The following is a 16,185-nucleotide window of genomic DNA, read 5'->3' on the forward strand; positions in this document are numbered from 1 at the left end:
ACTGAAGGCAAAACGCATTAACAGTAGTGTAACATTTTCTGTCCTTTGCACAATGTACATGATATAAAAGGACAAGGTGAGTTTCCTGTCTGAACTGAGTTAACCAGTTTACTAATAATACACAATGGACCTGCTTTCTTGGAGGTTCTTTTGGCTTCAGAAACATAGAAAAGCAAGTGATGAACATGCAGGTTCTTAAGAGACAATCACTGATTATGTTAAGCTAGATCAGGGACTCCCTGGGGACTAGAAACTAGTGTGCCCGATGGCGATGCACACAGCATGTCTCAATAGCCACATTTCTCAGACTTGCAGAAATGGGAACTGCTGAGGCAGGCGACACCTCAGGAATGGTGATACCAAAGGAAAATTGATTTGGAAGTCCTGCATTACAGGAAACAAACCAGATTTGTTCTCCCATCATTTCCCTGTCTGTGCTCCTTTACAGTACTTTAAATCTGTGGAGGTTTTATATCTAATGGAATTGGCAGATCTACTCCTAAGCATAGGCATAGCCTCAGTGTGTTGTAACTTCAGTTACTAATATAGTGGACAAAAAACCACAGACGTTGTTTACGTCTGAACTGTTCTAACTTTGAAAAATAAATATGAGAAGTAAGAACAACCAATTAATAGTCCACTTTGATTTTCCTTTTTCTCATTGTATTCCAGCAATTTTGTCTCCATTTTGTGCATTTTGTGTTTATTCACCTAACTCAGTTGCATTGTCATAAAGTAAACTAGTAACTTCTCAAACATAGATCCAAAGTTAGAACCTGACACTTTAATTTGGAACATCAGAAAATACATATATTATATATATATATATATAGCAATGGTCTCTGCCAAAGGGAAAAGCCACATGACCCGAGTACTTCACGGGGACATTCTTCTCTTGAACGCAGTTGTAACAGTCCATTGTTAGCTAGACTAAGTGAGATTTGTTGTGGAATCCATTACTACAAGTACTACAAGCAGCAAGTGCAAATAAAAGTGTGTACAGTTTGTACTGGGAAAGGTGGAACTGAGAGGATGTTTCAGACAGTACTGAAGCAGTGATCTAAGCAGGCCCTGGAGTAAAGGAACAGTTTACTTCTATAGTCATGGAAACCTGGAATGCTGGAACATTACCACATCCACAGCAAAGCAGATATTGTATTTACAGCTCCTATACTGCTAGCCTCAGAGAGGCAATGGATGCTGTGTTCTTTTCACTGTTCCTGAGGTGTGCTTTAAGCAATGTTGGTGTTCCCTGCAGCCGACCCTGACAAATTCATGAGCAAGGAAACTCCAGTGCATCCGTTTGAGCCTCTCTGGAGCTGCCTGTGAATGCTGGAATTGCAGGGAAGATCAGAAACATAAGGGAAAGCTTTATTAATGTTTTGTCAGGGATAAAATATAAGGAATGAGGGAGAGGTTATTGTAGAACCCGAAACAGTTGTTGAATAGCTGATAAAATCATGTCATCAATATTGAGATGAGACATGGACCATTTGTGTTATGGGTCACATCTTTTAACCCAAGGCATGAAGCAGAAAACAGAACAGACATGATGCTACACAGCTGCATTTATGGGTAACCCTGCCATTTATGGGTAACCCTGGAAATGTCATCAAAGAAAGGTCATTTATTAGATACATGATGTCAGCTTTTAGAGGAAGTTTTTGACAGAAAACATACTAGCCTTAAAGAAAGACTTTGACATCATGGTCCATGGCCTGTAGCCTGCAAATCAATGAGACAGGCAGTTTGAAATTACCTCAGTTTAGAAGGACTCATTAAAGTGAAGTTGGAAGCAGAGCCAAAGCACTTTGGAAGTATGTGGAGGGCTGGGGGTATTAGTTAATATCCAGATTTCCTCACGCTAGCTATTAACATGGGACTTACGTGCAGAAAAGAAGTTAGCTCCAGGCTGGGCGTGGAACCTTCCTGTTTGACGCCAAGTACAGGGCAACAACTGTTGAGGAATTCAGAAAGCTGTCCCCAGCCTAAGTTCTGCCACACACCAGACAGAAAACAGATTTGCAAACATTTACTGCTATCACATATCCTGTGAACCTCAGTCCACAAAGAAGAAGGCTAAAAGTGATTAAAGGGGACTAGTCTGCTCAGTATGCAGACATGTGATGAAATACACTGCACCATTCTAGAGACTTCAAATTTTCCAAATGAAACTAGAGTTGTGAATTTCTAAGACTTTCAAAGATATTTTATAGGCTTTTAAGTATTCCTAGAATGATTAGACTTAAGCCTCAAACCCCCCAGGAAGCACACAAGAGATTCATAGAATCATAGAAACATCAAGGTTGCAAAGGACCTTAAGATCATCAAGTCCAACCTACAGCCCTACACCACCCTAACACTAAACCATCTCCTGAAGTGCCACATCCAGCTGTTTTTTAAATATCTCTGGGAATGGTGACTCCACCACCTCCCTTGGCAATTCCTTTCAATACTTTATCCTTACAAGACATCTAAAAATAATATATTTTTGGTATTTGCCTTATCGCTTCTTCTTTCAGAGCACTACTTCAAATAAGTGGATTTGGGGTGTGGTGTACAGGCGTAATTCTGGGTGTCATAGCAATGGCCTTGAGCAACACTTCAGGTTTTTGATTGTCATTTTCAATTTTCCCATATCACTACAGAAGGAAAGAGAAAATAAAAATAATTCTATCACATGAATTATGTATTAGTGTACTACTAGCTAATTCAAGATACATGTAAACAATGCCTTCCTTATTTTACGTTCTGAGGAACTGAGTTTACAAAGGAAACCACATTCTATAAAGCACTCTGTTAAACCAGAGGAAGAATTTTGCCTTTTCGATTTCCAAATGGACTGTGTTACTGCTTTGTTTGAACAAGTTAAAACTGCTAATAGTTTAAATTCCACAGAAACTCGCACAATCACTGTCTTTTGCTTTGATTTACATCATTATGTCCAAATGGACAGGGATCTGGTAATGGAACAAGAATTTGTGCAATAGCTTACTGTCTCAAAAGCATATGTATAAGCCAACGCTTTTGGGATGTGACATTACCTTTTAAGACATTTTAATCCTAAAAAAGAAAACTAAAAATTGCATTTTCAATGTCTTGGTGATTCTTGTGCAAAAATACTACTAGTCACCAAAATCCAGTATTTTGACATGACATACATTCACAAAATAGTTTCCTGTAGGCATCAAAACTTCCTAGATGTCTTTGGATCCAGCACCACAGTCTGATTAAAATTATGAACCAAATATGCCATCTCAACTGTCTCTGTGCACACCCTTGGCCTGCAGCAAAGGCACAATAACATGACTTAACCTCCTCTCATAGCAAGTTAAGCATCCCCTTAGCTTGTGAACTAGAGAGACATTCAGGCCTAGCTGATGTGTTGTCACTAGATTTACTGAACTAACTTTGTTTGTACTGGAACCCTAAACATCTGCCACTGGGCATGTGAACACGTGCACAGGTTTGACAGCTGTGTTCATCAGCTGAAAGTCCTTTAAGTGTCTGCATGGTATTCAATTCCTCACAAGGTGGACATACTCATACATCTGGTCCCACTAAAGACAGTCATCATGCAGGTTGTGGTGCTATCTTTTTAAGTCCAGCATTTAGTCAATAACAATGAGGTTACTTCTCAGGAAAATACTTCTGTGGTTCATTCCAGGAAATATTCACAGCTGAATGCAGAGAGATGTGCCCTTGTCACTGGGAGTGAGGTACGTCGCTTGTTTACAGACATAGCTGAAGAAATATCCTGGATCCTCCTTAAATTTTTCATTCCCCTCCTTGTTCTATTCTTTACAGTATTTTTTAAAAGTGCTAAAATTCAGAATTGTGAAGAGGTCATGTTCTGTACTTGATTTCAGTAAGGCTTTTGACACTGTCTCTCAGAACATCCTCACAGAAAAACTGACCGAGTACAGGTTAGGTAATTGCACAGTGAGGTGAACTGAAAACTGGCTGAATGGCCAGGCCCAGAAGGTTGTGATCAGCAGCACAAGTCTGGCTGGAGGCAAGACACTACTGATGTACCCCAGAGGTTAATGTTGGGGCTAATACTGTTTAACGTCTTCATCAGTGACCAAAATAATGGATCAGAGTGCTCCCTCAGCAAGTTCACAGATAATACAAAGCTGGGAGGAGTGGCCAATACACAAGATGTTTATACTGCCATTCAGAGGTGCCTGGATGGGCTGGAGAATTCCTAAGATCAATAAGGATAAATGAAAAGCTCGACATCTGGGAAGGAATACTGCAAGACACCAGGACATGCTGGAGGCTGACTGGCTGGAGAACAGCTCTGCAGAGAAGGACCTGAGGGTCCTGATGGACAACAAGTTGATGAGAAGAGAGAAACATCTCACAGCACAGGCAGACTCCTGGGAGTCTGAGCACTGCCAGCATGTGGAGAAAGCTGATCTGTTCCCTAAACACAACACTGGAGTACTGCATCCACAAGAAAGAGATGGGTTTACTGGAGTGAGTCCTGCAAAAGGCCGCAAAGATGATGAAGGGATTGGAGCATCTCTCACACGAAAAGAGACTAAGAGAGCCTGGACTGTTTAGTCTGGACAAGAGAAGGCTCAGGGGGATTTTGTTCATGTGTATAAATACTTGACGCATGGAAATTAAGAAGTCAGTGCCAGTCTCTTCTCAGTGGTGCCCAGACACAAGACAAGAGGCAAAAATTAAAACCCACAAAATTTCATCTGAACAGTAAACCACTGTTTTACTGTAAAACTAGACAAACACATCGCTCTGAGAAGTTGTGGAGTCCTCATGTACAAAGACATTCAAAACCTGACTGGACATGGTCCAGGGCAACCTGCTCTAGCTGACCCTGTCTGAGCAGTGAGGCTTGAGCTAGATGGTCTCAGCAGGTCTCTTCCAACCTCAACCACTCTGTATTACTCTGTGTGAAAGAGGAAAAATTACTAGTGTGCTTTATGATAATACACAGGCCTACTTATTAATTTCAAATGGGCATTTCTGATGCTTGGAAGAAGCACGAAAGTGAACAATGAAAACCATCATGCCTGGACATGCCTGGTCCACTTGCTTGCACATGTTTCAGCATTACTTCCACACAGGTGCTAGACCTTTTGTCTCCAAGAGCAGCAAAGCTCTACCTATTCTACTGCATTAGTTTCTGTTCTTTAGCAATCTTGTTTCATTTTTCTTGCCTAAAAACCTAACAGACAAGTGCAGAAAAATAAGTCCTTCTTTTCTATGTAAATTGGATATGCCAAGGTCACAATCAGAGCATCTTGTTCTCAACTCTTTATATGAATTCAACTCCTGCAATCTGCACTCTTTAAAATCCAAGTTAATGTTAGTAGTTACAAATGCAGTTTGCTCACACTTGAATGTTAAACATCAAACATCAGTATGATTCTTTTTTTTCCCTTGTAACTGCTGGACAGGGACACATCTAATAAATAATTCATTTCATGGTTATGCTAATGATATAATTTATTTCTGAAGATAGAAGAACTCCCAACAAATAAAAACTTGCTTAAAAAAGAAATATATTAGTCTTATCTTGGCAGCTTTTCCTGGATCTCCTGTCAGACTAATGTTCCACATGATAAAAGCAGAGTTCAGTTTTCCTTTGCTTTCTGTCTCTTTTCTTCCTCTATATAAAAATACCAATCCCTTTTTATACCTCTTTCTGTTCCTCTTTATGTACTAACAACGGTCTCACCTCCGTTCATTCCTTTCGACACAGCCTTTGACTATTTTCTGCTGTAATTTTTCACCCTGACTCTTGCAGTTTTCTGTTCTGGATGTCTCCACCTTGCAGCTTGTGACATTCTCCATTTCAGTTCTAACATTGTGTTCCTGTCACCCTGCATTGCAAACACACCCCAAGGGCCTTGGCAGCTTCCCTTAGGCTTTTCCCATTATAGGCCCACTTTAGGGTGTGCTGCTGAAATTAGTGATGTTTTTGGCCATGGACTTTGAGGAGCTTGGGAATTTGTATCCAATATACTACTTCTGAAAGTACTTTCATTGCATGATCAGAATTTCCTCTTCATTTTCTGATCACCACATGCTCTCCTTTTCTGCAGTCAAATGTCCAATGTGTTTACATGACCATCTAACCAATAAACACCTTGACATGAATACAGTCCCAAAATAGAGGCTTTGTGGAGATGAAAGAGGACAACACAGTGACAAATGTATGCTGATTCATTGTAGGAGGCTAAAAGAAAACAGTCACAAACCTTATTTTCTCAATAAAGGCTTAAAGAATAAGACAAGTTTGTATGGTTTGCTTTAATTCTTTTTCTTTTCTCTGCCCCAAGAAAGGCTATTTGACATTCAGTTCTGTCTCTTTGCTTTGGGATTGCTTTGGCAAATTTTTCCGAATCTTTCCTTCTGGGTAAGCTGTTAGCAAACTTTACCATGCCATGACCGTGGGGCTCCAGCCAAGAGCTTGCTTCCTCAGGAAAAGGGAAGCTTTGCTCTTCTTTCCATAAGCCCTTTCTAGCCACAGAGTCTCCCTCCCTATCTCTCGCACTTCCCCAAAACTTCTTTGAACTAAGCATACCAAACAGATTTTTTTTTCCCAATTTACAGTTTTCTGTAAGGTCAGTGAATTCACCAGAGCTCATGTAAGGCACCTCATAGGAGTTTGTTGAGACCAGGCAACTGTATGTGAGGAATCTCTTCTTTTCCTGACAGTAAGCTATGAAATTAGCTCTCCCTTTCCTGTGCAATGGCAGCATGAGACTACTTACAATAGTTAACTCTGTCCCTCAGAATACACAGCTGCAGTTTTGGGCTTACAATTTGCAATTGTTTAACGCACAAAAAACCCCCCACTCCTGAAAACAAGGAGAAAGAGATCCAAGGATCCATAAACATTATTATCTCGCAGCTCTTTATAACTTAATCACCGGATAATGGTGCTAATCTTTCCAAATCCATTCTCATTATATATAGAAAACTTAATGTATGCAAACTATACTTCTCATTATAGAGTTCCATCAAAATGTTTTTAAAGGTTATTTCTTTTAGAAAGAAAGCTAAACCATAATGATAATCAGCTAGAAGTATATTTCCAGACATACCTGTGATCATACTTGATATGATTAATGGCAGAATGATAAGTTTGAGCATTCTCATCAGCACTTCCCCAGGAAAGGAAAAGTAGAATTTATCCAAGTTAGACAGTTTGCCATATTCCCGTACCAGCATGCCGACTCCAATACCTAAAAGGCATACAAAAAAGTGACACAAATTAATACTAATTTATTGTAGAGAAATGAGGTAAAAAGAGGAAAATCAGGAGATGAACAGTAAAACAAAGAGTGACCAATGGACACATTGACACCCATAGTGGAACTTCTAAAGCAAAGTAGAGAAGAGAGATCCTATAGGGGGCCAGTTAGCTCAGTTGGTTAGAGCGTGGTTCTGATAACACCAAGGTCGTGGGTTCGGTCCCCATGTGTTTCCTGATCTATGTGAGAGGCATCCTTGCCCATGACAGGGAGGTTGGATTAAATGATCTCTAAGGTCCCTTCCAGCCTAGGACATTCTATGATTCTATGATACTGTGCTTTATACTGATGATAGGCGCAGTAATAACACACACAGTTCTGAGGTTGGAGGATGTCTTTAGCTCCATCTTTGGAAGAAACTTGATTATGCCCTCTGATTATCAGTCCAGATCCACAGTGACTTTTTACCTGCTTTCATTAGCTCTAGAAGACCCATAACTGGCATTAATGTTTAGTAGTGTTTCTATATTATATTGATTTATTTTGTTTAAAGAAAGTCATATATTTTATCTACTTGTATTGGTGAAAAAACATCTACCCAGCATCAATACTTGCAATAATTGTTGCTCTACATAATTAGGAAAGAGTTACTACAATCACTGGAACAGCTTAATAATTTCCAGGAAATTGATCAACACTCAGTTTATTTCACGTTCATTCCACAACATGACCAATCTAGAAAATACCAGACTGTAAATTCAATCAGTGCACAAGACACCTTCATACTTCCTCTTTATCTTTAGATCAAATGAATTATCAGATAGTTCTAGCTTCTGAGACAAGTCACAGGTAAGAGTTCTACGAAAAGAAAAGAAATTGTAGGCCAAAAGACAAATTTCTTCTGTTTGACAAACAACACCTTTATTTTCCATCTCAACACAATTTTCGCATGAAAATCACTGGTACAGGAAAAGTGTTCACCAGTATTTAGAAAACACTATGACTGCTGTTTAACATACGATCATTTGATAAGCTTCATTCCTGGCTAAACTGAGTATCAAGAGATCCAACTTCTAACTGGATTTATTGAGAGACAGCAGCTCTTCATTATCCACTGAGTGCTGAAAGGTACTGTTCACAGGAATAGCTTCACTGAAGTTACAGGAGTTATTTACAACGCTTGGTATTTAGTGACATCACTTGTGTGTATTTTGCAGCAGAACTGTTACAACAGCACAAGAAGGTGCTACCAGCTTACCTTTACCTGCCTCATGTAAACTTGCAGTGTCCCAGCAAACCTGCTAATGCCCAAGCCAAATGCACCTTTCCATCAGTTTAATTATTGAGGCATTTAAGTCAGGAAGCTGGTGTAAAGTTTGACTAAACAGGCTTATAGGATATGCTCTTTCTTGAAGTCATGGAGACAGACAACACCAGCAGGTTCAATAACAGATCTAGGCAAATCCAGACAACATGTCCATACTGCTGATAGCGAAGGAAAGAGATGGGGATCCCACATACAATTCTCTACTAAACTAGAAGCTCATTAACATTGTCTTATAGAAAGTAAGGATTTTTTTCAAAAATCCTCCTTAAAGATTTACTATGGCTGTGGCTTATGCTAATTCACACACTATGTAGACATGAGTTGATGCAGAAATGTAAACTACTAGTTACTTTCACAGAATTTGCCTCCAAGAGCACAAAAATATGATGAATTATCTTTTCTGTGCTCAATCTGCATCTGCAAAAACAAGATGAAAGAAAACAGAGGCAGATTATAAACCCCTATCAAGTCTTTCCTGTTAATAAAGAGATGGAAAATGAACACGTTAAGCTTTCAGACAAACAGGCTGCTCTAAGCAACTCTTAAGATTTCTGATTTGGGTGTCATCTGTGCGAGCAAACATGGACAGTTTAAATCCCTTGCAATAATCTTGAACATTAATAGCCTTGAAGATATTAGAAACATTATGTAGATGTGCTTGATCAGTGCAAATGATAAGACACTATGATATCTGTTCCTCATCTAGTGACTGAACTGAGATGAAAATAATCAGTCTGCACTTCAAGATAAGCCCAAGCAAGATAATATTGTATGCAAAAGTTACATATATTAAAGTAAATTGCTTAAGTTTCAATACTGAAAACACTAGTGTAAACAGCTGAATCTAAGCATATCAGTAATCATGTCTCCAGACTACTCACATAACTTAGGGTAGGTATATGCTTCAACTGCAGCAAGACTAGACTGTATGGTTATTAAAAGTTGTGTAATGCCACTTAACTTTGAGGAGGTGTGACTAGGACATGTTCTAACTATATGACTTTTATTATAGGTGGTGTCTGACCAGCTGGGAAGTTTGATCGTCACACATTTAGGAGGATTACTAGCAAGTAATCCTCATTTTCATTCTTTGGCATTCTCTTTTCCACTTCTTTAGATTTCACTACAAAAAATTCACACATGTTCTCAAAATTTTAGAAGGTTTTCCTTAAGCTTTTTCATTTACATATTTATATTTGTTTACTTTTTCTAATGAGGATATTATTTACCTAGTGACAGTAACTGAGAACAGACTCTCTACTCTGACAATCTCTTGAAATTACGTTACTGCTCTCACCTCCTTGTTTCTGCTATTATTTTAATACATAGAGCACTTATATCCATATTAAATTGTGCAGCACACCAAAACGCAGTAAAATGCAGCTGCCTTTTAACTGGAGCTAGCATCTAGCATATGCTATTTGAATTTAGGATGGGAGTATAAGAAAAAATTTTGTTTTGTAACAGTAACAAGAGGTTAGAAAGTTAGCAGAATAAATATATAGAACGTTTTGATCCCTGTCTCAATAATCAAGTTTGGCTGAAATTTTCTTCCTGGGAATTATAATGTACAGAAAGTGTGGCCCAGCATAAACATACTTCACATGGTCGCCAGTGCTTTTATCATCACATTGATTACAGCAGCCCTACACAAGTGTGGATGCTATTAATACACCACCATCTCCAAAACTAATTCTTTCATGTGTCACTACTTCTAACATTTGCAAAACACCCTACAGTAAGCAAAGCCTCTGCAATATATAACAGGATCTATATTTCCCTTTAATTTGTCTCTTTTTCAGTTATGGAATAATTTACTCTGATTTTTGTTGTTGGTTGGTTTTTTTTAAAAAAAGAGCAAAACAACACCTTTCCTGCCTGCCCTCTTCCTCCTTCCCCAGTTTCAATCACTCCACCTTTCTTTTTGTCCATGCTAAACTGTTTTTTCTTTCTTTTCCACCCTCTTTCCTTGCTTTTTCTTCTCTTCCACATGGCTAAGATATGATTTTTACCACAAGAGCAATCCTCTTACAATTTACAGCTCAATTGCATATACTGCTTAAGGTCCAGATTTCTGCAATACTGGGCAGAAGGGAAGAATGAAGGTGGAAAAAAACACTACAATCCCACTGATTTAATTTTCTAAGGCAAATATCTCCTCCAACTGTGCACAGTACAGCACATGCTGTACAGTATGGTGTCTACGTTATCCCTCCCAGCAGCCACCATCACGTAATGCAAAAGGTGTAGTCTGAGTCCCTGGAACTGCAATGCATGAAGAGGCCACTGGACAATTCTCTTGTCAGAACCCACATAAAACAATACATGCCCTGACTCCCTAGCAGAATTCTCCACGGTAGCATATAGTCTTTTTACAAGCTTTGTAACAGAGAGAAAATCCTTCAAAAAAAAGACCGTAAGTACAGACTAAGAGAAATGACAGGTGTGGGTGACAACAGAAGAAAAGACCAAACAAACAAAAAAGCCCCTAAAACAACCAAACCCCGAAGTGGAAGAAAGCTGCTGAAAATGAGTATACTAAGAAAAATTTCTCCATCTTTGAGGTAGTCCCAAAAAGCATGCTTCCTCTGTGTGGGATGACTCATCTTTTGTTGGCTTATCCAGAGAAAGAGGGGCAGGCAGCACTGCAAGGGGACAGCACCTGCAACTGGCTGCACTGCATGTAGCACTCAATCCATCACATTTGCCAAGCCTGAGGCTTTCCATGGCCTAGGAGATGACAGCTGTGTGCAACAAGGTGGCAGAACCAGTCTGGTCTGTGTACGTGTGTGCCGTGAGCAAACCACAGAAACTGAGTCAAACTGTGTCCTGAGAGACCATTATGTTGTATGTTCTGCACATTTGCAGAGCTAGCTCTGTGATACTTGGGTATCTGATACTTGGGTATCATCACAATCTGCTCTATATCTAAAATGTGTCTTTTTGCACATTGCTATTGTTTCCGAAATGTTGTCTAAGGAAAAAGGCACATTACTTGCCTGGAAACAACTACAGGGTTGCTACATTTTTCCTCAAGTATTGTGCTGCAATTCCTGACACAGACTTGGAAATGAGTAAGAGAAGAAATACACGTCTTGTTTAAACAAATTCCATAATCTCTGGGCTCATCTCTGCTAGTACATGTGGGGAGTGCCACAGATGGTCCTGTAGCTACTGTAAACTTGTAAAAATGCACTGCCTTCTCAGCAGCCACTTTAGCAACCAAGATTGTTCACAGTCTTTCAGAAAGTGATGCCTAAACGCTGAAGCCTTTTTTGTACAATTAGGTAGGGTCAACGCAATTCAGATCTTGAATTTGAAAACTCAAAACCTGAGTAGCTGAATCTGCACATGACATCCAGTATAATGTGCCTGTAGGTACTTGTTTTACATCATTACCACTGTGGGTTAAGATGTTCTTCAGAACCTGATAACAACTTCAATAACAAGATGGCATAATACTGTGCAGCTTTACTTTCTTTACCTTCATTCACAGGTAAGACAACTCATTATTTAGGAACAAATTACTGAAGTCCACAAACAGACATGCATAGACAGCCCCATTTCACACTGAAAGAGAATATAAATGAGATAAAATTGCTGTGTAACGGGTAGGACTCCCTAACACGTTAATTATACTTATGGATGACATCACCAATACGCACTGTGTCAATTGTGTGCACTGTGTCAACTGGTAGAGAGTTCTCATTCTTTCAGTGCGTTTGACACCACAGAAAGACCACACCACCTTCAGCTCCCACTGATTTTATTATGCAAGTGATCCCTAGAAATAAATCATAAAGACAATGAGGATAGAAATTCAGCATATATTTCTGGAGAATAAATACTCTGTTTTGTTAAATGATCTGATTTACACTATGCTCCTCTCAGAAAAAAAGTTATATGAAAACAGGAACAATACAAACAATTCCAGAATGCAGAAATTCCCTTTCCTTGGAGCACAGTTAGTGACCATGGAGGATACTGATAGACATTGCAGGGATTATAGGAATTTTGCTTTGATTTGGCATTAAAAGAAAAAAAAAATTGGGCACATGTTGTGGTTCGAACCTGATATTATTTAATTATACTGTAGCGTGGATTGTGTATCAACAAGGGGATTAAGCTCTTGTAATTTCACATGATATGCTGTTCATGTGACAGAATAAAATACAATTAATTAGATTATTTTTGCAGTAGATGATTCGTGGGACTGAAAAGGCTGACTTGATCACTTGATCACTGACTTGATTTGAAACACAGTACAAAATATTCAATATACACACCAAATTGCAGCAGAGGCAGACCAGATTTTGCGGTCTAGGTCCTTTAGTAATATTTTATAAAATCCACTTTGCTTCTGCTCTCTCTAGAGTTTTTGTATCACTAGCTGTGTGTCAACTACAGAAGGCCAAAATAGCGTGTGTAGAAGAAATTATTACCTAAAATAACACTTACAGAACTACTATTTCAGGATATTAATTAAGCTCTCTTTGCATTATTTTTTAATATTTTCTAATGTTCACACTCTACTGGACAATTAATATTCCCTCTAATAAACATATTGCTGTGAATCGAAAAAAATCAAGATTCTTAGAAAACTGCAGACAACTACAGAGGTAGGATTTGGTCTCTGTGGTATAACTGCATGGCAAATGATCTTAACCCTCTGAACACTGGTGTTGCCCAGACTACCAGCTTGCTTACTATGATATGTGCGAAAAAGTTCTCTCAGGAATCTTCTAGAAGTTCATTCTCAAGTCAGATCTTGGTCTATTTAAACTTACTTAGTAGGAATGTATTGAAGGAAGGTGTGCTCATTCCTTCACCATGGTGACACTCCCTGTGCCGTGTCTTGGATTAATCTGTTGAGGTTGTAGGGGCTGTAAATTCCTCCACACAAATTACACACTGTCACCTGACTGCAGTGTGAGGAGAGCTGCGGTGGACAGGGACTGCCTGTGATGGACCTTTAGGAAGGCAAGGTGAAGCACTGGCCAGAGAGGGAAAAAACATTCTCTGGCATGGGGTACTCCTCTTGCTCACAGCAGGTATGAAGGCACCTGAAAACAGCAAATCCATAAACCCCTGCCACATTCTGTGCTGTGGGAGGCTGTAGCCAGGCCGGTAACACAGAGCAGCCTGTAGCAGTCTCGGGTAACACAGAGCAGCCTCTCTGCAAGTCAGCCCTGCACTGGACCCACACCACCCTTTGTCAAATTAAGAGTAGTTACTTCACGGGGCCAGAAAAAGGGAAATGATAGCCACTCTCCTGTGACTATAAGAGAATCAGAGTTCTGCTGTGCAGCACAAGACAACCAGAACATCAGGAAGCACATTTAAGTCCTGTGAAAGCAGAAACTAAATGGCTGGCAACAGTTTAAGTAAGGTGAAAGGCCAGTAACCGGGAATATCTGACAGTTCCTGACCCTTGTTATGGCTTTTGTTTTAGAATCACAGAATCATAGAATACGTTAGGTTGGAAGGGACCTTTAGAAGTCATCTAGTCCAACTCCCTGCAGTGAGCAGGGACATCTTTAACTAGACAGAATCATAGAACAGTTTTAAACTGCAGTGGAAGGAAAGGACAGTGAACTGGACATACTGTTTTAGCTATCCCCTTGCAGGAACGGCAGTGGAATGATTTTGATTATTAAAATTGAGATTTTTTAAATTGAGATAAGCAGCCAGAAAGCAATACAGTGGAAACCAAGGAGAGACAGATAGTGACACGCAGAAACATCATTATTCTGAAACTAATTAAAACATCGAAGTGTTGAGAAATCAGAGAGCTATGTAGAAAAATAAGCCATAAATAAGATGGCTTCCACAAATTCTGAGGCTTCTGTTAAAAAAAAAAAAAAGGTGGTGTGAGTAGTCTCAATCTGAACATTATTTGTTTGTTGGGGTATATAAGAAGAAACTGTCTTTATGCTTTGTTAAGATGTAAAAAGTAAACAAACAAATATTTGTAATTACATTGTAGCATTTTTGCTTAAATACTGGGAAATTTGAAACAGGAAATATTTTGCTGGAACTAGTACTGGTTTTACTGTTCCAAACTGAAAGAAATATTTAATTGACTGGTATATTTGGGGCTTTGTAGAGTATAAATTGACCTTCGGCTCACTCCTTCTAAAACTGCCTTTATTCAGAAGTTCAGCTCTAGTGATAGATCCACTTCACTCACAGAACGTGAAACCGAGGCTTCATGTTAAAAATAAGGCACCAAATACACAGACAATAGGAAACCACTTTACATGTCACCAGAATAAAAAAAAAAAAAGTTGTTTTTTCTTTAATTCAAAACAGCTTAAGGCGCAAAAGACGCACCATATTTAACTTCAGTTAGCCTCGGTTTCTTTTCTTGGCTGAGTTTCTGGCTCAGAGCACTGCTGATCTTTAGAAGAATGTGAAATTCTCATATGAAACTCTTAGTCATTCTGCATTTTACTGTCTCTCTTTAAAATTAAATTCAGGCATTCTTTCAGGCTTTCACACATATCTGGATGGATCCCATCCTGTATCAAACTGTACGGAGTGCGACAGAGAACAGACGGATAAACATCACAACTGTTTACAGAGGCATAGAAAGTCACAGGTACCATCTATGCTCCTCTAAATCACACTAGAAAGAAACCAGAGTCTCCTGTTAAATTTCGATGTTATCACATTGATTCGGGATGACTGGTCTTCACTTTTTATAAATTCTAAATTAATAGTTATGCTTCAGAATTCAAGAAAGGAATCAGATGTTTGCTTTACAACTACATTTGCCAGGAATAGACAGAACAGCAATTTCTTTGCTTTAATAAATTCCCTTTAATTTTTTTTCCTGCACCTTTGCTTCTGCTAGAATATTTCAAGAGGCAATCAATCTCCTTCACTGCTTGTAGCCTTCACACTGTATTGTGCAATGAGAAACGGTACCGAAGACAGCCTAAACTAAGGTAATGGACCACTTTTTGGTAGAGGTGTGAGAAGGTGGAAATGAAAAACAGTGAAGCCTTACTCCATACCCAGAACAGCTGTTTTATTTTTAAATTACACTTTTCACAGATAGAAACAACTTACTTGGAGAAACTGCAAAACTTTTTGGGCTTATGGGGTAAAGAGGCTGCAGCCTACATTTGCAAAACAAACTTCTCATCCTCGGGAGCATGGCGAGTTCCCTGGATTCAGGCTGGACCGCTGCACAGTGAGACGCCATCGAGAGAGTGTTATGTTAGTAAATTTTCTGATGTTGCCTTTGCCCTGCAAGACACTTGTCCTTGTAAGAATGCACTGGTGGGTTTCCAGCACTGCAAGCATGTGCTGACACCGCTCTGACAGGGATGAATTTTTAAAGAACTTATGCTTTTAAAAGCAACAGTTAAATCCCCTTGTATCTCATTACAGAGGGAGTCGAGCCTAACAGGAGATGTGAATGCACCTGACTGTATTTTTTTAAAACACAGGCCTGTGAACAATAAATATTTTTACAGGGCTAGCAGGATGATATAAAAGAGTAATTGTCATTAAAACTAAAGAGAAGGAATTTTTGGCATAGGGACTGCTGGGGTGACACCATGAAAGACAAAGGGTTAGTGGCTGCTGCACTCATCAAACCCTGGCCAACAGCTGCCAGCG

The 16,185-nt window shown here is 39.2% G+C and overlaps 1 protein-coding gene across 1 annotated transcript in view; it reads right to left on the reverse strand.

The window, feature by feature from the left end:
• The window catches only part of SLC1A1 (solute carrier family 1 (neuronal/epithelial high affinity glutamate transporter, system Xag), member 1), a gene marked incomplete at its 5' end in the record, with an annotated part of 40,295 nt that extends 32,208 nt beyond the window's left edge, over positions 1–8,087 (reverse strand). Inside the window, 2 exons of the mRNA XM_009878465.1 lie at positions 7,080–7,255; positions 8,016–8,087. Coding sequence (XP_009876767.1) covers positions 7,080–7,255; positions 8,016–8,087 — 248 coding nt within the window. The remainder of the gene's footprint in view (positions 1–7,079; positions 7,256–8,015) is intronic.
• Positions 8,088–16,185: the final 8,098 nt, after the last annotated feature.

The sequence above is a fragment of the Apaloderma vittatum genome, unplaced genomic scaffold (assembly GCF_000703405.1).
Source record: "Apaloderma vittatum isolate BGI_N311 unplaced genomic scaffold, ASM70340v1 scaffold10161, whole genome shotgun sequence".
Lineage (NCBI taxonomy): Eukaryota > Metazoa > Chordata > Aves > Trogoniformes > Trogonidae > Apaloderma > Apaloderma vittatum.